At 43.3% G+C, this 23,541-nt stretch overlaps 1 protein-coding gene across 11 annotated transcripts in view; it reads right to left on the bottom strand.

The window, feature by feature from the left end:
• Positions 1–23,541, bottom strand: part of ARHGEF33 (Rho guanine nucleotide exchange factor 33) — a 72,852-nt gene that overhangs the window by 9,889 nt on the left and 39,422 nt on the right. For 9 of the 11 annotated variants that reach the window (XM_045980005.1, XM_045980003.1, XM_045980009.1 and 6 more), the window contains 8 exons: positions 22,545–22,769; positions 17,563–17,692; positions 11,944–12,076; positions 10,154–10,237; positions 8,889–8,972; positions 7,241–7,389; positions 6,027–6,191; positions 2,223–3,036 (listed from right to left, as the gene is read on the bottom strand). In XM_045980005.1, coding sequence (XP_045835961.1) covers positions 2,223–3,036; positions 6,027–6,191; positions 7,241–7,389; positions 8,889–8,972; positions 10,154–10,237; positions 11,944–12,076; positions 17,563–17,692; positions 22,545–22,769 — 1,784 coding nt within the window. The remainder of the gene's footprint in view (positions 1–2,222; positions 3,037–6,026; positions 6,192–7,240; positions 7,390–8,888; positions 8,973–10,153; positions 10,238–11,943; positions 12,077–17,562; positions 17,693–22,544; positions 22,770–23,541) is intronic. The other 2 variants (XM_045980004.1, XM_045980013.1) reach the window with 1 other exon arrangement.

Raw genomic sequence — 23,541 nt, 5'->3', positions numbered from 1 at the left:
TATTGTTATCTGGGTATCTGATTATTTCTGATTAATTCTTTTATTTCTGATTTATGTCTTTTTTTTCTCCTGTCAACTGCTGACATTTTTTCACATATTGATATTCACATATCCCATTTTTTCACATATTCACTGAGGGGGAGAGACTTTCATGAACATGTGACATAAAAGCATTCTTGGCAGCTTAGACTACACTAGTTAGAAGGTTTTATATGTAAATCTCTGCCCATCTCAAGTCAGTTTGAATTGTCATTATTATTTCCTGCCTACCTCCCTTGTTAATGAACTTTTAAACTTTGACACACGCCTAAGATTGATTTGCCTAAGAAATTTTGCCTCACAGAATTTTGTAAAGTTCAGAGTTGAAAACCAAAGCCATAAAAAAAATCTCAGAACTCTGGGAAATCTCAACAACTTTAGCTGAGCGTACTAAGGTCCCTCTGCAGGAACCAGTCAGACTTTGATTCTGCAGTCCAGATGGGCTACAAGCTCCAAGGCTCTTCATGACCCAGCCCCTTCTTTTTCCTCTGGCCTGCTGTCTACCAGTCCCACCTGGCACAGTATTCAAGAGGAAAAGCATCACCCTGCTGTTTCTAAAAAAGACTCATGAGCCTTTTTCCTATTTCCCTACCTCACTCTTCATCTAGGCAGCTTTTAAAACTGAATTCAGACATCCAATTTATCCAGGAGGCCCTGTCTGTCCACCACTGCCCCAGCAGGGTTTAAATGCACTTCCCACGTGTTCCCACCATTTATTATAATTCTGTGTGTCTGTGTTTCCTTTCTGAGATAAGCCAGTGGTCCTGGAGGGCAGAGACTCAGGTGCCATTAATTTCTGAACCCTCAGTCCTTAGCCCTGTGTCTGCTGAAAAACGATTGAATGAAAGGAGTCAGTAATCCTCAATCTGTCCCCACTCACTTGGAAATGGGGATAGATGGATTATAGGGCTCTTATTCCTGGAAAAACCTCCTTTAGCCTAGGCAAAAGGTCTTCCAGCTTGATACAGGTTAGTCCTGGACTATATCATTCTCAAGATGTACAAGTACAGAGCGGCCCTGTAAACCCTAACCATTACTCTTAAACGCGTTAAACAGGAAGGATGGTGGCAGAGGTCAAAGCTGTCCTGTCACTCTCTGCTTAATTAGAAACAGCGTTGTTCCAATCACACGCAGAGAAATTAAGTGTTTGCTCAGGAACTACTAACCCTTTCGTGGATATGTACTTAACAACCCTTTAAACGTCCCAAGGCTTGCAGAGAGCAAGGTTGGACATCAAAATACTAAACACTGGGGCGCCTGGGTGGCTCAGTGGTTTAAGCCTCTGCCTTCGACTCAGGTCATGATCTCAGGGTCCTGGGATCGAGCCCCGCATCGGGCTCTCTGCTCAGTGAGGAGTCTGTTTCTCCCTCTCTCTCTGCCTGCCTCTCTTGCCTACTTGTGACCTCTCTCTCTCTGTCAAATAAATTAAAATATTAAAAAAAAATACTAAACACGGATATGGACGCCTAAGAAGATATTTGCAAATCAGCGCCTCCTCGACTCTATCGTGTTGTCCCCCGTCCCAGTGGAATCTGCAAAGCAACGTGACACCCTTTTCCAGTCACACGTGCCGCAGACTTTGCAGGGAGTCCACAGTGAGACGGGGTTAACTTGCCTCCTCCCTCGCTACGGGCAAGGCTAGTGCAGATCGGGGAGTGGGACAGACCGGCACACCGGGTTCTGTGTTTTGAACACCTCCACGAGAAGGTACGCCTCGCAGGCAGAGAAACAGGGCTGGGACTAGTGTGCGGGACTTTGAATGCGAAGTGCAACTGTGAGGGGTCGCACCGCTTAAGCAACAAAGCGGAGAACACCCCTAACGGTACGGGGGAGGTGTGGGGCAGGGTGGCTGACGGTGTCGACAGGTCTAAGAGTCCGTCTTCTCTGCGGCGTCTTTGCCTTCCTACATACACAGGACACAGAGAAATTAAGTGTTTGCTCAGGAACTACTAGCCCTTTCATGGAGGACACGCCCTGGGCCCTGGCCCTGCAGGACGGGAGCTACCGCTCGCCACCGAGGGCACCTGACCGACAAGCCTCCGACCCGGGCTCTCCCCCGGCGGCCTCCGCTTCCCCTCTGGCCAGCCCAATTTCCCCTCCACGCTAGGGGAGCCCAGGTTGCTCCCTGGAGATCTAGACCCGGGGCTGCCGGCGCTGTGGGTTTGGGTTCGGTTTTACTTTACCCTCCTTACTTCCAAATAGGTCTGCTTTTCGCTTTGGGACCTCTGTTGGGGGAAGAAGGTCCTGGGCGCGCCGCGAGCTGCGGCGGCGGCTGCGGCGGCGGCCTGGCCGTGCGGTTGCGCGGCCCGCTCAGCCTTGAGCGGCGCGCGGCCGCCGCTGCTGCTGCGCGTGCTGTAGAGGCGCGGGGCTACGCCCTCGGGGGGCGGCGCGCGGGGGAACTCCTTGAGCGAGCGGCTCAGCGGCTTGGCCTTGCCGTGCGCCTGCGCCGCCGCCTCCAGCTTGTAGGCGCCGCCGCTGCCCGCCGGAGACGTGGCGCTCTTGGGCAGCGGCTGCAGCGGGTGCTCGGGCCGCTCGGCCTCCATGGCGAAGCTGACGGGCCGCAGGAAGCAGATGTCCAGGCTGGACTCGGAAGAGGCGGGCGAGCAGTTCTCGAAGAGGGCCGGGGCCTGGAACGGCTCCTCGTCGTAGGGCGCAGGCAGCGCGAAGATCTCGCCGCCGTACTCGAACTCCTCATAGCCCGCGGGCACGAAGCCGCGGGCGTCGGGCAGGAGCTCCGCCGGGGCGCGCAGGGAGCGCTCCACGTTGCCCAGCGGCTCGGCGGGCGAGGGCTCGAAGTCCATCTCGGGGATGGCCTGCAGGGGCCCGGCGAGCGCCTTCACGTCCTGCTCGGCCGCACAGAACTGCGCCGGCGCCAGGAGGCTCTCGGGCCTCTCGTGCTTTCTGCCCTCCATCTCCCACTCACTGGGCTTCCCAGGCTGCATGCTCTCCATCAGGCTTTGCTGTTGTTGGCTTTTCTTCACTGGGGGCATCAAATGTCTTTAAAGGGGAAACAGAATACAAAAGAGGTGTGCTTACGGCGGGTTAGTGCAGGCCTCTCCCCGAAGCTCGAGGCCCGGAGCAACATGCATCTGCTAGCTACTGCTTAGGCACAAAACTGCCGGTTCCTCCCCTCTCTGCCCTCCCAGGCGCCTGCATGCGTCACCTACCAAGCTCCACAAGCTTCTCCAGTTAAGGAGTGCCCCCCCCCACGTGGGAGGGTGAAAACGACATCTGTAAAGCAAATGGACCGAAGTATATGTCTGAGCAAGGAGGCTGTGCACCGAGATGGCGAGTCAGCCAAGGAAGGTCACCCCTCTCCACGTGGAAGCTCTGACCCGCCCACCACGGGGCCAGAATGGAAGGTACCTCCTTTTACTCTCCTCTTCTTTTTTTTCTCCTAGCAATAGGATGCAAAATAATGGAGGGAACTTTTGTACAACTCATGGATCTTCACGCTTAAGAACAATTAAATTTCTAAAATGAAACAATGTGGTACGATCTGGAAAACTGTTGAATCTGGATGATGGTATATGGGGTTCACTGTACACTTTACTTTTGTATGTATTTGAAATTTTCATAATAAAAACCTGAAAAATTTTGTGGCTATAGAACATGCTGTATAAAGACATCTCAAACTTTCACCCACAAAAACAACCGCCCAAATTAAAAGGCTCTCGCTCTAAATATACCCAATTTCATGTTTAATCATGAATAATGAATAGGATATGAGCGTAGCAAAAACATCAGATTGGATGGGATTTGCCAGTTCTGGCGGAAAGTAATTGCCAAGCAGATGTGAGTGCATGACTAACTACTGACCCAACCTTTTATTTATTTACAGTTTATTCATTCTACCACAAAAATGCAGATGTATTAAAAAGAAAGAAAACATGGGGGCGCCTGGGTGGTTCAGTGGGTTAAGCCTCTGCCTTCCGCTCAGGTCATGATCTCAGGGTCCTGGGATCGAGCCCCGCATCGGGCTCTCTGCTCAGTGAGGAGTCTGTTTCTCCCTCTCTCTCTGCCTGCCTCTCTGCCTACTTGTGATCTCTCTCTGTCAAACAAATAAATAAAATCTTAAAAAAAAAAAAAGAAAAGAAAGAAAACATGCAAATACTGAGTATCTTTTTGTGATCATCTTAAGATGAAAATGAGATCTCACACTCAAAGGTAAAATGAAATATTGACCTGACTTGAATCGTCTCTTCACTTGGAAAATTGTTAAATTTTTACCGGCCATTTTCCAACAGAGTGCAATGGCAGCCATCTTTTTGGTGTAGGTATACTCTCTAGGGATTTTTTTTTTTTTTTTTTTTTGGCTCTATTTGTTGCACTTCAAAGAAGATAGCTTTATTGTTGTGCTAAAAGCTGAAGTGACCCACAAGTAAACCCCCACTTCCTGCCCATCTGTCTCCCACTCTCCACCCAGGAAAAGTTTTGTTTTGTTTCCTGAATGGAGTTCTCCCCTATAGGATTTGTAGGGTTTTCTCTATATGAAGAAAATCTTCCTGGGCTCTATTTATAGAAAGTTTAATGTCTCATAGGTTTCAGAATAATTATAGAATCTCTCTTTCCACATTAGTGCTTCTGCCTTTCCATGATACATGTTCTCAATTTTAAGAGATGAGGGCAGAAAAAAGAAAGTTTATTTTGCATTACTGATCATATATTCCTTCCAATGATTATAATTGGCATTTCAAAAATTGTAGTGGTTAAGAATTGAAATAATCTGAGTTGCCTACCCCTCACTTCATTGTAATTTTAGAAAAGAAAAGTAGCTAAAACTTCTAATTTTTCCTTATGATAATAAAACCCAAAGCAGAAATTATAGCCTAAGGAATTACATTTATGAGAATTATCTATTTGACGGAGTGTTGGTTTTGGAATTTTGAGTTTTAGTTTCCATTATCTTTCCAGAAATCCTGGTTTCAAAAGTAGCTAATTTGACTTTATCCTTCGGAGGTAAAGAATTCCAAATATATATAAATGGCCTAATTCTTAATGTGAACATCATCAAGAAGCTTGATGAATAAGAATCCAGTTAGTGTGCTAACGGGTTGTGTGCAGAGACTTTAAAAAGCTATCAAAAACATCCACGGCACAGAACGGCTTTAAGAGAAGCCGTCATAAGTGAAGAAAAGAACTTACGAAATACCTTTCTGAGGAAGCTTCAGGGGGAATTAGGAAGGGCTAAACAGCATTCTTTCTGCATCACCTCAGGCCTATTTTCTTTTTTTTTTTAAATTAATTTATTTATTTTTATTTTTTTATTTACAGCATAACAGTGTTCATTGTTTTGGCATCACACCCAGTGCTCCATGCAGTACGTGCCCTCCCTATTACCCACCACCTGGTTCCTCAACCTCCCACCCCCCACCCCCCACCCCCCACCCCCCCGCCCCTTCAAAACCCTCTGGTTGTTTTTCAGAGTCCATAGTCTCTCATGGTTTATCTCCCCTTCCAGTTTCCCTCAACTCCCTCTCCTCTCCATCTCCCCATGTCCTCCATGTTATTTGTTATGCTCCACAAATAAGTGAGACCATATGATACTTGACTCTCTCTGCTTGACTCTCAGTCTTAACTTCCACTCAGCCCTGACTGAGATTCTCTTTCCCTCTACTACACCTATGGGAGAACTTAAGTGTATTCCCCCCCTTCTGAGGAGCTGTAAGATGCCTTCCTGTCTTGAGGCACTTTCTTCTACTCAGTCATTGTCTCAACCCAAAGAAACTGTAGGTAGAGCGTGGATATGTGTGATAAAATTGTTAGTAGTAGCCTCAGCCTCCAGGCCTACCCCTTAACATTAGCCTTCCTCTGGGATCCAGTCATAGGGTCAGCAGCTTGCCTGCCATATATAGGCCTGATGAAGCAAGAGGGAGGCAAGAGTCCTGTAGGTCATTCTCTTATTACAGGCTCTCCTGCTCCTGCATACCGATGACTTGGCACGCAAGGGCATTGCCATATAACCTTTTCATGCAACAAGTGCTTACGTGACAGCAGGGCCAGAACTGGGAGCAGAAGGGTAGGGTTGCAGTATCTCTTCTGAGTGGATCCCACTGTCACGGACAGCCTCAGGGCCAGCAGTAGGGGAAGCATCTTGTCCAGTATTTGCACATTGGGAAGCCAGCCCTTTGTACAGCTTTGCCATGGATGACCTATGAGAACGGAAGTAATAATTTTCAGAGTGTACAGTAGGAAATTGGCTCTGAACACACAGATTATGCCACGAGAGAAGAAGACAGTATTTCTCAAATGAAGCTCAGCTGCGAAGTTCTCTCCCTCCTCTCTCTCTCTCTCTCTCTCTCTCTCCATGCCCTCTAAAAACCAGGTTGTTTCCGTAACTGTGCAAGCTAGATGTGGGCAAGGAGAGGGATGCTGATTAATAGCCCGAGTTAAGTTTGAGGGAAAAGGGTGGTATAGGAAGATATCTGCCATTATTGGAGCCCTAGCTTGGGAGATGGCATCTTTTTCTGGTCTCCAACATCCACAGAAATGATTGTTTTCCTCATTGGGTTGGGATGAGGTTAAAGGAAATTTTAGGTCATTAGGAAATTCTGCTGTGAATTGTTTCTGTGCCTTCTGAAGCCCAGATTCCTCTAGTCAGCTCTTTTTCTTTCTTTTTGGCGTGAAATTTGTTCAACCGCCACCCTTATTTGTTTTGGTTTTTTTCCATAGCACTTACACTGTCTTTTTTATTAACTGGCTGTCCAGCTCTAGGAAGTAAGCTCCAGGTGGCAAAGATTTTTGTCTGTTTTGTTGATTGTAATATACTCAGTAATAGAGCAGTGACCGATAGGCAGTAAGTGCTCAATCAATACTTGTTGAGTTCATGAAAGAAACCACATTCTGGCCTTTAAGCTGCATTTTTTTAACCTGGCAAGCTTAGGGAAACAGTAACTATTTTCCAGATGGTTAATAACACGAGGGGGCCCACATAGGGATTAGAGTAAAACTTTTTATTTTTCCAAAATAATTGTACCTATTACCTGATGGAATTTCACCACCAGGTAATAGGTCCCTCCCACCTGCAGCCAGCCTGACCACCTCATTTCCCTCCTCTTTTCTATTCTCTTCTACCCCTTGTCACTACATTTCAGCCACCTAACATACACTGAGGTCACTTGTGACAGGTATCCACATTGTCTGTATCCCTGTTCTCAGAAACCTTTGATCAACCCTCTAGATGGCAACATTAGAAGCTTACTTCTTGAGCTTTTTCCGTTTCTGAATAAGCAAATCCTCATTGCATTGAAACAGCAAGGTGTAATGCGAGATAAATACTCGAAGGCGCTGAACACACACCAGAAGTAGGTAATAGTCAGGGTGTTCCTGCTCTGTGAACTTCAGGACATTCTGGATGGAGATAAAAAGGAGGCAGCATTGCATAATTAGAACGAAACTTTAGTCTCTTGCGCACCTTGTCTACATCTGTTGTGGAGTTGGGTAGCCATTTAATCGGAACAACAGTACATGTGGCCAATCTAATTGTAAGCTGAATGGCTAAACCCCCTGTTTGTCCACCACACCAAGGGAGAATGATAGTCACCATTGCGCCTGTTTGAGTTAGATGTGAACGTTGGATAATTCCCTCTGAAAATTAGAAGGAGCTACTCATTCGATCTCTGAGTTAATAGAATCATTCTAACATTCTAACAATTCTAACATTCTAACAATAAGGAATGCCTTATGACCTAACCAAGTCAGACCAATGGTGAGAATGTCAAGCATCAAGGCAGGCTGGAAGGGGATAATGGTTATGATCAAGCTTTGCCTGGTGATCCCTCCTATTATATTGCCTACTGTACTGTAGAGAAACATGCGTATTAGTTGGATCTGAGAAAGCAACATTTATTGAGTCTTCCTATTGCCAAGTACTAATGCCTTTACGGATTTGTTTTCTCATTTAGTGTTTACCACAGCTAGGTTAGATAGGTGCAGTTATTACTTCCATTTAACAAATGAAATCAAGGCACAGAGAAGTTAATGTAATCTTCATTAGGTAACACATCTAATGAGTAGCAGAGTCAGAATTTGAACTCAAGTCAGACGTAGGATAAGGGCTCTTACCAGACTGCGTGCTAGACCTGGGTTTCAGTCCTAGATTTTTTTCACCAATGAGGTGTGTGAACTTGGTCAAGTTACTTAATTTATTTGGCTCTCCACTTCCTTATCTAAGCAACCGTAATGACACCTATTTCATGGGATTATTGAAAGCATTAAATAAGATAATTACTGGGGCCTCTGGGTGGCTCAGTCAGTTAAGCATCTGACTCTTGATTTTGGATCAGGTCATGATCTCAGGGTCATGGGATCGAGCCCCATGTTGGGCGCTGTGGGAAGAGTGGTATGCAGAAGTCAGCTCATCTTCATGCTTTCTCTGTGACATACCGCATAAGCAATATATGGTAGACCCTTAGACTCAAGCCAAAAGAAAGTAGTCAGGATAGTAGTTAAGTGGACAGGTTACATAGATACTTCTTAAATGCCTTTGGGTGGGGTAAGGGTTTGGCGGTACATTTAGATGGCTGTAGAACAAGGTGGAAGGGACTGAATAAGTACTCAGAATCCACCAGAAGCTGCTAGAGAAAGATCCTGGATCAGCAGAAGTGGTGATTGCTGGTAAATGAAGATAGAACTTCAAAGGCAGATGTCGTGAGCCAAAAATTTTACAGATTTGAGATTTCAGTTCATACCACAAAGTAGGAATGGGGTAATCAGCAATCTAAATCATTTCATTACTCCTTAGAAATACCACTGATTCTTCCTTGACCCTTTACCATGTTTCTCAGTTGCAAGCCACGAATAGTAGTTTATCTTGAAAATCAGTTTGGTGGCTTCCCAGCCATGCCTACCTGCAGATGTATCAGATACTCAGGGATGCGCTGAACTATGTGAAAAAACAGTGTGTAGATGTCAGATTTAATCTCTTCGTCACCCTGAATGAAAGAAAGGCAGAGTCACTCTCCAGTGTCCCTCCAACTCTGGCTGCAGAACCCCAAAGTCAGTCCTACCAGAGTAGGGAGGGTTTTTTATTCCTAAGGCATTTTCTTTCTCTAGAGTGTCATGATCCTTCACTGGATCCTTCACCGGAGTGACGTGCTCACGGAGACAATTCTTCTGTAGCAGGAAGCACATCACATAATTCTTTTGAACCCACTCAACTTTCCCAAACAACCCCCTCCTTCCCCGCTTACTCTTTTTAGCACAGTGCTGGGCAGAAGTGGGCATTCAATAAATCATATTTGAGTTGAATGAATTCATTAAGATTCTCTTGGAATTACTCATTACAGTGGCTTCTTAGTAGGCACTAAGGGTGGATTGGAGCCTCATGAGGGTAGAGAAAGAATATAACCAGTAACTGGTCAGCTGGGCTGGCAGAGGAAACCCGTTGGCTTTTCTCCATGTCCCTTTCTTTCCCTTCCTTTCTATTCCATCCCCTCCACTCCCACTCCTTTCTTCCCCTCCCCCTCCTTTCCCTTTCTCAAATATTTGCTGAGTGCTAACATGGTAGGTATCATACTTAGAGGGTTGGGAGTAGTAGAGGGGCTGAAGTAAAACAATAAGAAAGAGACCATCACCTCTTGTGAAACTTGATTAACTCTTAACTTTAGGCTTCTGACAGGGTTTCTTCCTACTGGCCTAAAATAACTAGAATTGTTAGATATTTATATGGGCTTATGGAGCACTTAATAAAGCATTGCAGTAGCAATACTTAAAGCTACATGGTCAGAACCGCTTTATGATCTTATAAACTGACAAACACAGGGTGATTTGAGTTTAATATTCAAATTCAAGTTGTCTGATCCTGGGGCCGGGGGGACCCTCATTCAGCATACAAGCTGTAGCCTGAAGATCTCTGCTAAGAACTCCTGCTTACTTTGTGCCGACTTCCAGTGAAATAGAAAAGAGAGTCAGTAAAGTAGGGCAAGGACCAAAGCACTGGCACTCATCCTTGAGTGGGCTCCTTTAACCCCAGGTAGGAGTGTCCGTGGCTCTCTTCAAGCCATTCCCCAGCCTGGAAGACAAGCCGAGCACTTTGCATTCCCCGAGGTGGATGAGCAAAGACCTATAGATACACAAGTAACTAAAGGGCAGTGCACACACAGAGTCACCATACCTCCTTCAGAACAACAACATGAACCAAAGAGATGCATTCAGGCAGGTCCCTTAGGTAGGCAACGTAATAATCCAAGAAATTGTTCTTGAAAACAAACACAAAAATGCATGGTAAGAACCAGGAAGCAGGAATAACAGCTAATATTTTTCCTAGAGACATGTATATCAAAAAGGAGTACTTTGAGAGATTATCTTAATCATTTATTTAATATGTTCATTAATATGGGTTCTTTTGTTTTGTTTTTTAATTCATTTCTTAAATCTTTTTTTTTAAAGATTTTATTTATTTATTTGACAGACAGAGATCACAAGTAGGCAGAGAGGCAGGCAGAGAGAGAAGAGGAAGCAGGCTCCCTGCTGAGCAGAAAACCCGATATAGGGCTTGATCCCAGGACCCTGGGATCATGACCTGAGCCGAAGGCAGAGGCTTAACCCACTGAGCCACCCAGGCGCCCCAAATCTTTTTGGTTTTAAGATAAATATCGCTATGGACTTGGGAACCAAAACTCAATATTCCTGTTTCAATGAGAGAAAGTGAAAAACCAACGCAGCAGAGAGGGTCCACGTATGTTGAAAAAGTATTTTTAAATTGTTAAATGATAAAAATGCCTATTTTGTTTTTAAGTTACTTTTAATTCCAGTCATCTACATCCAATAAGAAACTTTGTCCAACCCACCTCTCGGTGTCTAGACCAGTGATCCTCAACTTTTTCTACTAATTGTGTATTTCTACCAATTGCTTATTCACCTATGCTATATGCTTTCAGGAAAACAGTTTTCAGCTTCCAAATTTATATTCCCACAGATACAACAATTCTCAGGTCAAGAAAGCATACTGAATGCAAATACGTAAAAGTGGTATTAGAGAGATTGCATTATATCCATATAAGTAAATAATTTACAAACTTTGTATTTCACCTACATCATAGATACACAGAGTTTGATTGCAGGCTAACTCTGGCTTGCAGAGCAATTTCAATTAGCCTACACAATATTTTTAAAATAAGAAATGTTCACACAAAATTTGGAATTGCCAGTGTCTCGTAAAATATCAGAAGACCTGGCAACTCTAGTCCCTTCTTCCTGAATAATAATTGGGTAATGTTTCCTATAGAAAAGCATGTGTGCTTAAGCTCACCTCCCAACAGTCCATATTGTACCACATCCTGCTTACTTCCACTCATTTACATCCCTGTCTGGCCCCGTAGGCATTTGAGTTCACACCCTCTGGCCCAGGTCATATTTTCTTTGCAGAACATTATAGAGATTTTGAAACTTACCACCCTTTTCTCCAAGGAAGTGAAAATAAAAACAAAAAACAAAAAACTTTCAAGACAGATAACTGCGCATCACAGTTTTAAATCTCTCTAAGGAATGGAATTAGGTGTGAAATGCATACACATACACAACCCTCCTGTATTTATTTTGTACATATGGATGGACATGTATGTGCTTGTATATATATATTTTTACACTAGTGTACATACACATTTATGTGCATCTTCAGTGGGGCGGTTGGGTATAGTACAGTGGGAAGCGATGGGCGGGAAGTTAGGAGGCTTGGGTCACAGATCCCCCGACTACCTAGCTAGTGGAGTGATTTCAACAAAGTCTTTTAGTGTCTCTGAACTTTATTTCGTTATCTGTAGAGTGAGGAGGTTAGACTAGATCTCAGCAGTTTTTCTAACTCTGAAAATCACTGATTTGAGGTCCTCCATTTAGAAGCAGACAAGGGAGACACAGATGCATGTAATTCAAGTTTACAACGGATTTTTTTTTTTAAAAACTTACCTCATCATTTGTCAACTTAAGGAATAAATCTCCAAGAACTCCTTGGCGTGGCCACTTCAGGACCCTTTCCTGCAGAGCGTGAAGCAAATCCAGGTGCTGCTGGACAAGGTACCGTAAAGAGCCAGGGAAGAGGCTTGAAACAGAATAGAGATAGGATCACACAAACCAGGTGTACAGAAGAAAAGACCCTGTAAGAACGGATGCAGCGGGTTCCATTTCCCAGTCATTCGAAATATTCTGAGTCACTGCTCTGCATTCAGGATTTTTTTTTTTTAAGTTTGACACCATAGGCCTAATAGCAAATATCTATTTGTTATTGTTGTAAAAAAGACCCCTTTAGGGCTGCCTGGGTGGCTCAGTTGGTTAAACATCTGACTCTTAATTTTGGCTCAGGTCATGATCTCAGGGTCCGTGTTGGACTCTGTGCTCAGCAGGGGAGTCTGCTTGAGGATTCTCTCCCTCTGCCCCTGCCCCAACTCGTGCACTTGCTCACTCTCTTTCTCAAAAATAAATAAATAAATAAATAAATCTGTTATTTGATTCCTTTTAATAAGTCTTTAAAAAAAATAAAAGACCCCTTTATCAATGGCTCCTACACAAATGTGTATTGCACTAATAAAGAACACATCACTTAAATGGCTTTTTTTTAAAGTTTATTTATTTTAGTAATCTAAAAATTCCAACTCACAAACCTGAGATCACACTCTTCCAGCTGAGCCAGCCAGGTGCCCCTTGAATGGCCTTTTGAAAGCCAGACTGTTACTGTTTCACTTACGAGACAGTAGAAATTCTAAGGGAACTCTTTTCCAAGATTTTAAAGTTATTCTCACTTGATGTGCAAATGAGTCTCCTCTCATTAGTGTGGTAGAAGTCAGCACCTCGGTGGCACTTGATCATTCTTAGCTACTGGGTAAGAGACTCCGATTTAGGTAAAAAGCAAAACTTGGTTAAAGCTGGCACCTAAATGCTCAGAGGATGCGCCTGTGAAAGTGCTCCTTTCCCTTCCCTTCTGGGCAAGGACACAGTCTTGCCTGGGGAGGCCTGGCCTGCTACTCCCTGGAGCTTCATAGAGCCCCTTCCTCCTCTCACATCACTCTCCCCCATCCCTAGCTGTGCCTCCATTTGTTTGTTTGTTTGTTTGTTTGTTTTTCCAGAGGAAAGAAGAGAGGAAGAGAGATGTCAGAGAGGGATGTGATGGAGAGGAGAGAGAGAGAATCACCGAGGAGGAAGGGTGGGGCAGTCAGGGGCCTGTAGGAATGAGGAGGGAAGCCACAAGGAAATGGGAGTTTTGCTGGGCTACCGCAAGGATTCGAGCTCTAACTTGGTGACTTATGGGAACTGAAAGTAGGTTCCCTTGTGCTTGCAAGACTGCAAGTTAAACGAAGATGAAAGTGAAGATCTGCTTGTCACTGAGAGCTGAACGTACTTGGATATTCCCCCAGGGTTCCACAAGAATAAGTCAGTGGACAATTGGGATGCTTTGCCAACCCTGAACAAGCAGACCTTTGTCGAGAACAGGAGAAAGAACACCAGTTTGATAAGAAGTTTTTTCATCCTCCCCTCCAAAAAAATAAATAAAATTAAAATTTAAAAAAAAAAAAAAGCTTTTTCAAACCATCTACAAGTCAAGCAGACTCCCCTGTGTCTATAGCTCTGAGAAGACACAGATAACAGAGAGGGTGTCCAGCCGCCTGTGAAAAGATACAAGGATTCCTTCACTCCAGTCTTCCGCCCCTCCCTGTCCCAAGCCACCAGTCTCCACATAATTGAAGCCAGCTGGTCCATCAACACAAGTGGACTTAAGCCTTTATGGCTGGTACGGTGGGCTCAGAAGATCTAAGCAATCCCTGTCAAGATCAGAGGGAATCTGGAGGGCGGCTAGGAGACGGTCTGTCTGTGGAGGAGACCACAAAGTTGAGGGAGGAAAGCACAACTGACTGGACTGAAAGAATAAAATACTGAACCTGCGAAAGTTCTCGATGTGAAAGCTTTCTCCTCACCCAAGGTTACCACGACTTTCAATGTGACACTGACAGATGTTAGGGTCTAATGCCGTGGTGAGATCTGACTGTGAGATGGGCTGTCCATATAGGTTATGTAATATCCCTTAGATGATCTCTTTTCTTTTTCTCTTTCTTTACTCCTCTCTTGGCCTTGCCTGGCCTCACCGGGCCTACACTTCTTTCTCTTCCTTTTGGGAGAGCTGCTTTCTGCTACACCGTGACCACCGTACTTGCAGAGCTGGAGAGCTGGTACCTTGGCTGGGGTCCAGATGCCTCCTGAACTGTCCACTGGGGTAATAGTTTGAGATTTCAGGGTGAGGGTCAGAAAAGGGGAATGTTCTCATCAAGTATCACGGAAACACATAAGTTCTATGAAGAACACTGGCCTACAGTGGATTCTGTACCAATATTGAAAAAAAATATTTAACAAGGATATTATTGAAATCAGAGAGGAGTGTGGAGGTGGTGAGCCAGGAGATGGAGAGCAGAAGGAGAAAGAAGCAAACAATGTAGACACACACGTAACTTGCTTCCTCGTTTGGCCTAGAGCCACACCTGACTCCCAGAAGCAGCTTTTTCACAAAGATAAAAGTATTAAGCACTCAACTTCTTATCTGTTCCTTACTAGGGTTGAAATTATAGCAAGTAATTTGAGTAGTTTATTCTTTTTAAAACCTTCAAAGTTATTTTATCTCTCACAATACAGGACTTAAACAAGGGAAATAAATTAAAAGCCATCAAGGAAAACCCAGTTAGAGTTTCGAATCAATAGCTTTGCTCTTGCCCATCTAATTTTAGGCCAGAGTAACTCCTGAGCTCCGGTCCCAGGATGCGACCAGATTTGAGGGGCGCCGAAGATGAAGCGTGTGCCACCTGGTGGTGATCCGTGGTACAGGGCCTTCTTGGCAGATGTTCAGCTCAGGAGGCTGACAGGCAATCCCGACAGGCTGACCTTGCCCCCTCCACACCCCCCCGACCTCCCACCAAGGATTCTGACAGACAAGACAGTTTGATCCTGAGCTTGTAACTCTATCTAGGCGAATCAGACCAGGGAAAGCCAAGAACTGCAACTTCTGTGATCCTTCAGCAAATGAACAACCTCCCACAAGTTCCACTCAGACCTCAGCTGGCAGCTGGGGTCCCCTGCAGCTTCTGGCACTTTCGTTCAGCCAGGGGCAGGCCTGTCTTGAAACATGCTGAGGAGGCTGGTGAGGGCTTTACTTTTCTCCAGGGAAAACCTAGAGTTTTATCGTGTAGGTTTGAGAAGATGTGACAACCTCAGTTTTGAGGGTCCGGTTGTAGTCACAGTGGGTTTTATTCTCACCCCCCGGGTTACTTTACAGAAAGTGCTGGTGGCTTGCAATGTCTGATGGGAAAGATAGGGCATGTTGCTAACTTATTTTCATCTTTGCATGGGGAAAATGCCAGTAGAAGAAAGGAATAATCTCATTCTGTTGTGTATTTCGTTCAGCCGGCCTATTTAAAGTACCCGTGGAGGCTTCAGAAAAACTTAGGAAAAAAGAAATGTAGCGAGGGAAGGAGGATATTGGAAATCTAAGCCCAAGGTGGAAAAAATGGCAACACTGCGAAGCTCAGACCTCGAGTCTTTATATTAGTCCTAAGAGTAATGACTTACAGCTTTGCTTGTCTTGGTTATGAAAAGAAAAAAAAGGGTTAGCTTAGGAAATAACTAACATCAATAGCATTATTGCAGATGTGAGAAATAACTGCTTTTATATTATATGATATATGATTATATATATGATTATATGGTAGTTTTAAACTTTTTTTAATCTCGGGCTTTGGGGAAGATGGATTGTTCCTCAGTCATGAGTCCTGAGAGAACATCCTAGACAAGCAGAAAGTGATGGCAAGTAGGAGAGAGCTTCAGTGAGCCAAGAACATTTCTAGCATCCCTACCTGACAAATCAGTTGAGATCTGAAGGGAAGTTAACACTGAAACAGGAACGGTCATCTGGCTAAGAAACCCGACGTGCTGTTAGTCAGGTGATGTCTTGGAAACGACAAGGTCCTCAGAGAAGTGGTGGGATGTGGAAAGGTCACAAGGACAGGGGCAGACAAGCCTGGGTTCAAATCCTGGCACTGACTATGTGGCTTTAAAGCCCTCTGGGCCTTAGTTTCTTCATCTACAAGGTAGTCTTCACAGGGTTCTTGTGAAGATCTCGTGAAGTTATCAATGAAGCGCCTGGTTACTGTGTTCCAGAGTAAACAATTCTCTCTCTCTCTCTCTCTCTCTCGTTGCCCCATCCCCAAATTTTCAGAAATGAGGAACAAATGCTGCTGGCTTAGAATCTCGGATGTGGAAGCAAAACTACACCAAAAGGTAGACTTGCCTTTCGATTTGATTAATGTAAACGGAGCAGGTCTCTAGCAAAAGCGAGATAGCTAGAGTCCAGACAGACATCTCAGAGGGCCGAAGGGGCAGTGGGGGAGGGGAGCATGAGCCCGATTCCAGATGGGGAAGGAACAACCAGCGAGAATCCAGATGACCACTGAGAGAGGGTGATGCTCTGTCCAGGGCCTCTAGAGGTCAGAGCTTTGGTCCTGTCACATTACCCTTTCCGTTCCTTGTTTTCTATACTTTGCTTTGCAGTAAAATGATTCTTAAAAAGAATCAAGCCACTTTTGAGTCTGTTGGGGAATATTCCCTCACCTCAGACATTTAGATGGGGTGAGCATCGTGTTCTGGTGACTACGTATATTGCTGGCAGCCACAAAGCCAAGTAAAGTTGGGGGATGGTAAAGAGCAAGAAAATACAATTACAGGCTTCCCGAGATAGATTCACGATTTATGAGCCACCAGTGTCTATTACCTGATTGACTATTTAGACTATTAATGCTACATTTATCTGTAATAGTCCATAATCCAGACTTTCCATTCTTTTGGATTGGCCTTTTCCTCAACTAATCTGGATTATCACATCTTCACAATGTTAGTCCTTTCCACCAAATCAGAGTTTCCTCCTTCCTGCTTTTCTTAACGGAGGAGAAGCAGAGAAGATATAAAGAGGACAAACAGAAGGAACAAGGGATGTTGTAATCTTGGAGCTAGCATGCTGTTCAAATAGACTGCAGACCCTGTGGAAGCACACCCCACCACACACACACACACACACACACACACACACACACACCACTTACACACCATCTAGTACTGTGGGATCACAGGACATATAAGAAAGGTCCAAGTCCAGAGTTCATCAGCCCTGTGCCATTTATGTAATGGCTGCTTGATGTTTCAGACCTCCACCATGTCCATTCCCTCCTACCTCCATGAGACCTGTGATCCCAGGAGGAGATGGAGATGGCAACAGAGAGCAATGTCTCCCTCACCCGTAGCATTTATTTCCCCTTTAATTTCTTTACAGACACTCTAGGGACACTGAAGATCTCAGAGACTATATTCATTTTCTTATCTGCCCTAAGTCTAAATTTGAGACTTGCCAGGTGTTACCTGCTGTCACTGCCTACACTCTTTTCAAAGACTATTTCTGGAACTCTTCACAGGTCCCAGAATTCCCCAAGTGGAAACAATAAACAACTTACCTTAAATTTTAATCAATCTGAAAAGCAAAGGCAATGAACACATGGATACCTTCTCTCTTTGGAATTCCTCTTTCCATCTGACCCTTGGAATGTTGCCTTGATCTTCAGGATCAGAGAGATGTTAATGACATATTTTCTCTCTGACTCAAGCAGTTCTAGAGCCACAGTCTGTCTTTTAGCTTTAAAAGACAAATCAAAGAGGGAATTTTCGTCAACCATTCCTTCCCCAAATCGATCAAATGATAGAAAGCAATAAAAAGACATTGAAAGCAATAAAAAGAGACATCAGCAAGTTTTCAGAAGATGGCAAACAGAGTGGAAGCAGGTAATTAATCCAGCAGTGTAAGGGCACAAAAGCTTGGTGTTCTCATCTGCAGATGGAAAATCTGCTGAGAAGCAGAAAGGCTCAAGGAGTGAAGGCACCGGGCACCACAGAAAGTACAAATAAGGAACAACGCTGAAAACAGGAGACTTAGTCCACATATAGGGCAATTGAACTTCCAGGATCTTCTCCCCATGCCAGATGGCTTCCTCATTCACCATCGCCAACCCCCGCTCCCCCACTACCTCCCTCCATGGAAAAATGGGACAAATTAAACTAGAGGGGCCCTTATCTCTGGGGTCTGGACTCAAGACTGTAGAGGGAAGGCTTGCGATGCCAACATGAAAACAAGGGGACTCAGAGAAGGCTTGCATACTGAATGGGGAGACTCCGCTCAGCCCCTCCCCCTGCAGGACTTCCCACAATGTCAGCAGCCAGAGTTACACTCTCCAGGCAGGACACTGGAGGATCTTTCACTGAAGAAAATGAACAACCCGAGGGAAAATGACCTACAGACACTGACGTAAAGAGGTCAGCCACCAAAAGTTAATTTGCCACCGGATTAGCCTGTAATGAAGTCCATTTACTGATAAGCTTGTCCAACATAGAATCGTCGTTTCTTTTTATTTAGGGCCTCTCTCTTAGATAAAATATATTTTTTAAAAAATCAGCTAAGTATCCTCAGACATTTGAATTAAACTTACACCATAAATGAAAGAGAAGAAAAAGGTATAGATACATTTTGAATAAGTAGAGACAAGGCAAGGGATGTATTGTATGGCATGGTTAATAGTGTTGTTTTGCATAATTGAAAGTTGCTTGAAGAGCAGATGTAAAAGTTCTCTCAAAGAAAAAAATTTGTAGTTGTGTATGGTGATGATGTTAACTAGACTTATTGTGGTGATCGTTTCACTCTATATACAAATATCAAATCATCATGTTGTACATCTGGAACTAATATAATGTTGTATATCAATTATACATTAATAAAAAAAAGAGACAACACAGAAACAAAACTTTTAAAAATCCTATAATTAAGGGGTGCTTGGATGGCTCAGTTGGTGAAGCACTGACTTTTTTTTTTTTAATTTAAGATTTTATGTATTTATTTGACACAGAGAGAGAGAGCACAAACAGGGAGAGTGCCAGGCAAAAGGAGAGGGAGAGACAGGCTCCCCACTCAGCAGGGAGCCCAATGTGGGGCTCCATCCCAGGGATCATGACCTGAGCTGAAAGCAGATGGTTAATGGATTGAGCCACCCAGACGCCCCAGTGGAGCACAGATTCTGGATTTCAGGTTGGGTCATGGTCTGGGGTCTTAGGATCCAGCCCTGCATTGAGCACCCTGCTCAGCAGGGAGTCTGCTCAAGGATTCTTTCTCTCTCCCTCTGCCCCTCCCACCACGCACACATTCTCTCTCTATAATAAATAAATAAATAAATCTTTTTAAAAAATCCCATGATTAATATCCTCAAAGAGATATGAGAAAAACATTCTGCCCATTTAATAGTTACAGGATGCTATTTTTTTTTTTAAGAGAAGAGAACATTCCAAAAAGAAAAAAGGAGGAGAGGAGAAAATTTTGGCATTTTTTCAAAGATAAAAGGGTGACAGATAAAATCAAGATCTCCTGCCTTCTTCCCCACTCCCTGCCAAAGCAAGAAAGAGACATGATGAAGAAAAAGAGACTAGAAAAAGATGGTAGTGGAGAACATCAATCCAGGAAACCCAACGTCAAATTAGTAGAAATTTCAGAGAAAAGAAAGAAAATGGACGAGAGGATATTATCAAATTAATAATAATAAAAAAATACCAGGAGACACCTTTCTAGAGGAAAGAGCCCGCTGTGCTCAGCATAATCAATGAAGAAGATTCTCAGACCGCTGTGACAGGTTAGCATACCAAAGGTAAAGATCCTAAAAGTTACCAGAGAGAATAATCAGGTACAATACAAAGGACTTGGGATCAGAATGGTATTGCACATTCCAACAGTAACACTGGAAACTAGAGGACAGTGGAACAGTTGGTTCAAAATGATGAGGGAAAATGATTTTATATTCACCTAAATTATCAACAAAGCATGTGGAAGCTACTAGATGATGGGTCCTATGAAACAAGAAATAAACCAAGAAACCAACAAGGACACACAAGACAAAAACAAACAAAAGGGAATCTAACATAAGAGAACTATGAAAGGAATTCCTCGGAAGAGTGGGAAGTCCCAGGATGGCAACAGTGCAACAGGCCTGAATGGGGTAGGATGACAGAGGACTCTAGGGCAAAGGCTTTTGGGGGGTGGGGGGGGGGAGGAAGAAGAAGAATGTAAATGGTAGATTTCCCATTACACTGCTAAGAAAAATTAAAGAAGACCTATATAAAAGGAGACATATACCATGCTCTTTGATTGGAACACTCAATACTGTCAAGTTGTAAATTCTCTACTAATTGGAATAGAAAGAATATAGAGTCTAGAATTAGACCCACCCATATGTGAATCACATATGATGTTCTTTACACAATTCAATATGGAAAGAAAGAAAGATATTTTTGATAAAAGGTGCTGAAGCAGTTGGACAGCCATATGGGAAAAAAATGAACCTGGACTCCTTCCTCACACCATACATCAAAATCTATTCAAAATAAATAATAGATTGGAGCTCCTGGCAGACTCAGTCTGTAGAGCATGCAACTCTAGATCTTGGGGTCATGAGTCTAAGCCCTACATTGGGCATAGAGTTTACCTAAAAAACATCTAAAAAAAAAAAAGGTAAGTAATAGATCTATATGTGAAAATTAAAACTATAAAGATTTTAGAAGAAAACATACTAGAATATCTCCACAACTTTGGGATAGGCAAAAATCTCTTGGAAGGACACATAAGTCACAATCTATATAAAAAAGTTAAAATTGACTAACTTCACCAAAATTAAGAACATCTATTCATCAAAAGACTGTTAAGAATATGACAAGGCAAGCCACATACTAGAATAAAATATTCTCCACACATACATCTAATAAAGAAATCATATCCAAAATAGATTAAGAAATTCTACTAATTGATAATAAGAAGATAATGCACTTTAGAAGTTGGACAAAGGACTTAAACAGGCACTTCATAAAAGAAGATATACAAACAACTAAAAGCACATGAACAGATGCTCAACATCATTAGTCATCAGGGAAGGGCAAATTAAAACTACAATACCAGTGTACCCCCGCCCCCGAGACTGGCTAAAATTAAAATATTGGGAAGGGTGTGAAGCAACCAGAACTCATGGACATTACTGGATAGAGTATAAAATGTCCCAACCACTTTGGAAAACTGTTTGATGTTTTCTTTCAAAGTTTAGCATAATCCTGTCTCCTAATCTAGAGATTCCACTCCTACGTATGCATCCAAGAGAAATGAGGGCTGACATCCAAAAAAAACTTGTACAAGAATGTTCATATCTATTTTGCTCATAATAGCCCTAAACTGGTAACAATCCAAATACCCATCAACGGGAGAACAGATAAGCAAATTGTGGTAAATTTATTTAATGATTGAAAAAAGAAATGAACTACACATTATACTGAGAGAAAGAAGCCTGACTCAAAAGAGTACACATTGTATTATTCCCTCAGTATGAGGTCCAAGAACAGACGAAACTAATCTACAGTGACAAAAGTTAGAATAGTGGTTCTTCGGGTGGTAAGATACATGAGAGAACTCTCTGGGGTAACAGAACTGTTATAATCTTGATCCAAGTAGTGATCACAAGAGGCTACACATACATATATAAAAAGTCAATGAGTTTAAACTTAACCTTTATGAAATTTGCTGTATGTAAATTATCCCCCAGTAAAATACAGATAAAAAAAGGCAACATAAACGTGTTTTAAAACATGGAAGGAAGTACCAGAAGAAACTGTGAAAATAATTTAAAGTGCTTGCTGTTTTCTTCCTAATAAATGTTTTAGTACTATTTAATCTTTCACATGTTCGATAGTAAAAATTGATTTTTTGAAATTGCCTTCCACTGGGGCGCCTGGGTGGCTCAGTGGGTTAAAACCTCTGCCTTCGGCTCAGGTCATGATCCCAGGGTCCTGGGATCGAGCCCCGCATCGGGCTCTCTGCTCCACGGAGGGCCTGCTTCTTCCTCTCTCTCTGCCTGCCTCTCTGCCTACTTGTGATCTCTCTCTCTCTCTGTCAAATGAATAAATAAAATCTTCAAAAAAAAAATTGCCTTCCACAAAATAGTTGGGGGGAAGTGCCATTATGTGACCTATAATAAGTGTTGAGTAACAATCTGTGATACAAAGGAGAGGAAGGAAGGGAAGATGGAGGGAGGAAGGGAGGACAGACCTGTTGCTGCATTTGGTATTTCGGTGGCAGAATACTGACCCAAAATGCACATATTGAAGATTTGCATCACTGACTACATAGTTCACACAATGCTGCCCTCCTCACCACCGACTTTATGCCTTTTTGTACCCCCAAAGCACTGTGTTCCTCAAAGTCATGGATACCCAGATTCGAGGTGCTGGTCCCAAGCTGGCCATGTGACCTCAGGTGGGTCCCTCCACCTCCATAGTCTTTAGCGTTCATCTGAAAAGGCAACTGGAGACTAAGTGGTCTCATATGTCCCCTGAACCTATACTACAAGGATTCTAGCCTGTAGGTTTCCTGTTCAGCACAATTTCAGCATATATTTCCCCTTGGGACTTACCAGCTAAAGAGGTTTCACATAAAACATTTTCCAAGGAGCTGTGTCTGCCCTGGCCAGCATCCTTGAGTTTATCTGGGTGGTCTTTCGTGACATATTCCTCGCCCCATTCTTTACCATCCTTTGGCTGCCTCCACACGCCAGATGAGAGATGGCTCTTGGGCTGGATATCAGCCGAGAGGCAAGACTTCAGGTTTTCCTCTGCTTCTGGAGCTGTTGGGTTCATCCCTGAAAAATAACACCTGCTGTCCAGATCTGACTTTTTTTTTAAAAAATTGTATTTGTTATTAACTCTGAAATATTGTGCCCCTGTTTGGGTACAAACTATCCCTCAAGGATTAAATACATCAACTAAGGTTTAAAAGTGTCCACGGTGGCAAATGGTCTCTTTCCGGCCTATGCATCCTCTACTCTTTGTATGTAGTCTCTACTAAATAAGGTATTTTTAAAAAGATAACTTTATAAAATAATATAATTAATTTGTAGTAAGTATCCATTGACTCCCTTTATCTCCTTCCTTTTAGGCAAGCACACCAGGGGGAAAAAATGCAGAGGAAGAAAGATGCCAAAGACAATGTTTTCTTTTGGAATATGTCATCGCTGGCCCTGATAATGATAAGTTGCAAAAAGGAAGGAGGAATGGAGGGAGGGAGATGAAATAATTTATAAAATACTGGTGGATAACTTTTAAATTAAGTAAACTATAAAGTGTGTCCATAGAAAACTTATTTTATGCTACATATACCTATGAGTTTCTTAGCAAATATTACCTCAGTGGTAATTGACGTGAGCCGGAAAGAACCAAGAATACTGGTTTTGTCTTAAACTTCTCCACCCTTTCTCTCTCCTTGGTTTGGCTGAATCACCACTTACTCCACTAGACAGCTTGGAGTCTTAGTAACCATAGTGCTTTTATCTTGCCTGACTTCTTTCAAGCCTGGTTTGGGACTGAGGGACTAAAAGCAAGGAAGTTAAGTTGGAAGCTGGGAATGGGTAGAGT

This window comes from Meles meles, chromosome 15 (genome assembly GCF_922984935.1).
Source record: "Meles meles chromosome 15, mMelMel3.1 paternal haplotype, whole genome shotgun sequence".
In the NCBI taxonomy this organism is placed as follows: domain Eukaryota; kingdom Metazoa; phylum Chordata; class Mammalia; order Carnivora; family Mustelidae; genus Meles; species Meles meles.
The sequence above is the reverse complement of the archived record's forward strand: the minus strand, read 5'-3'. Positions and strand labels throughout refer to the sequence as shown.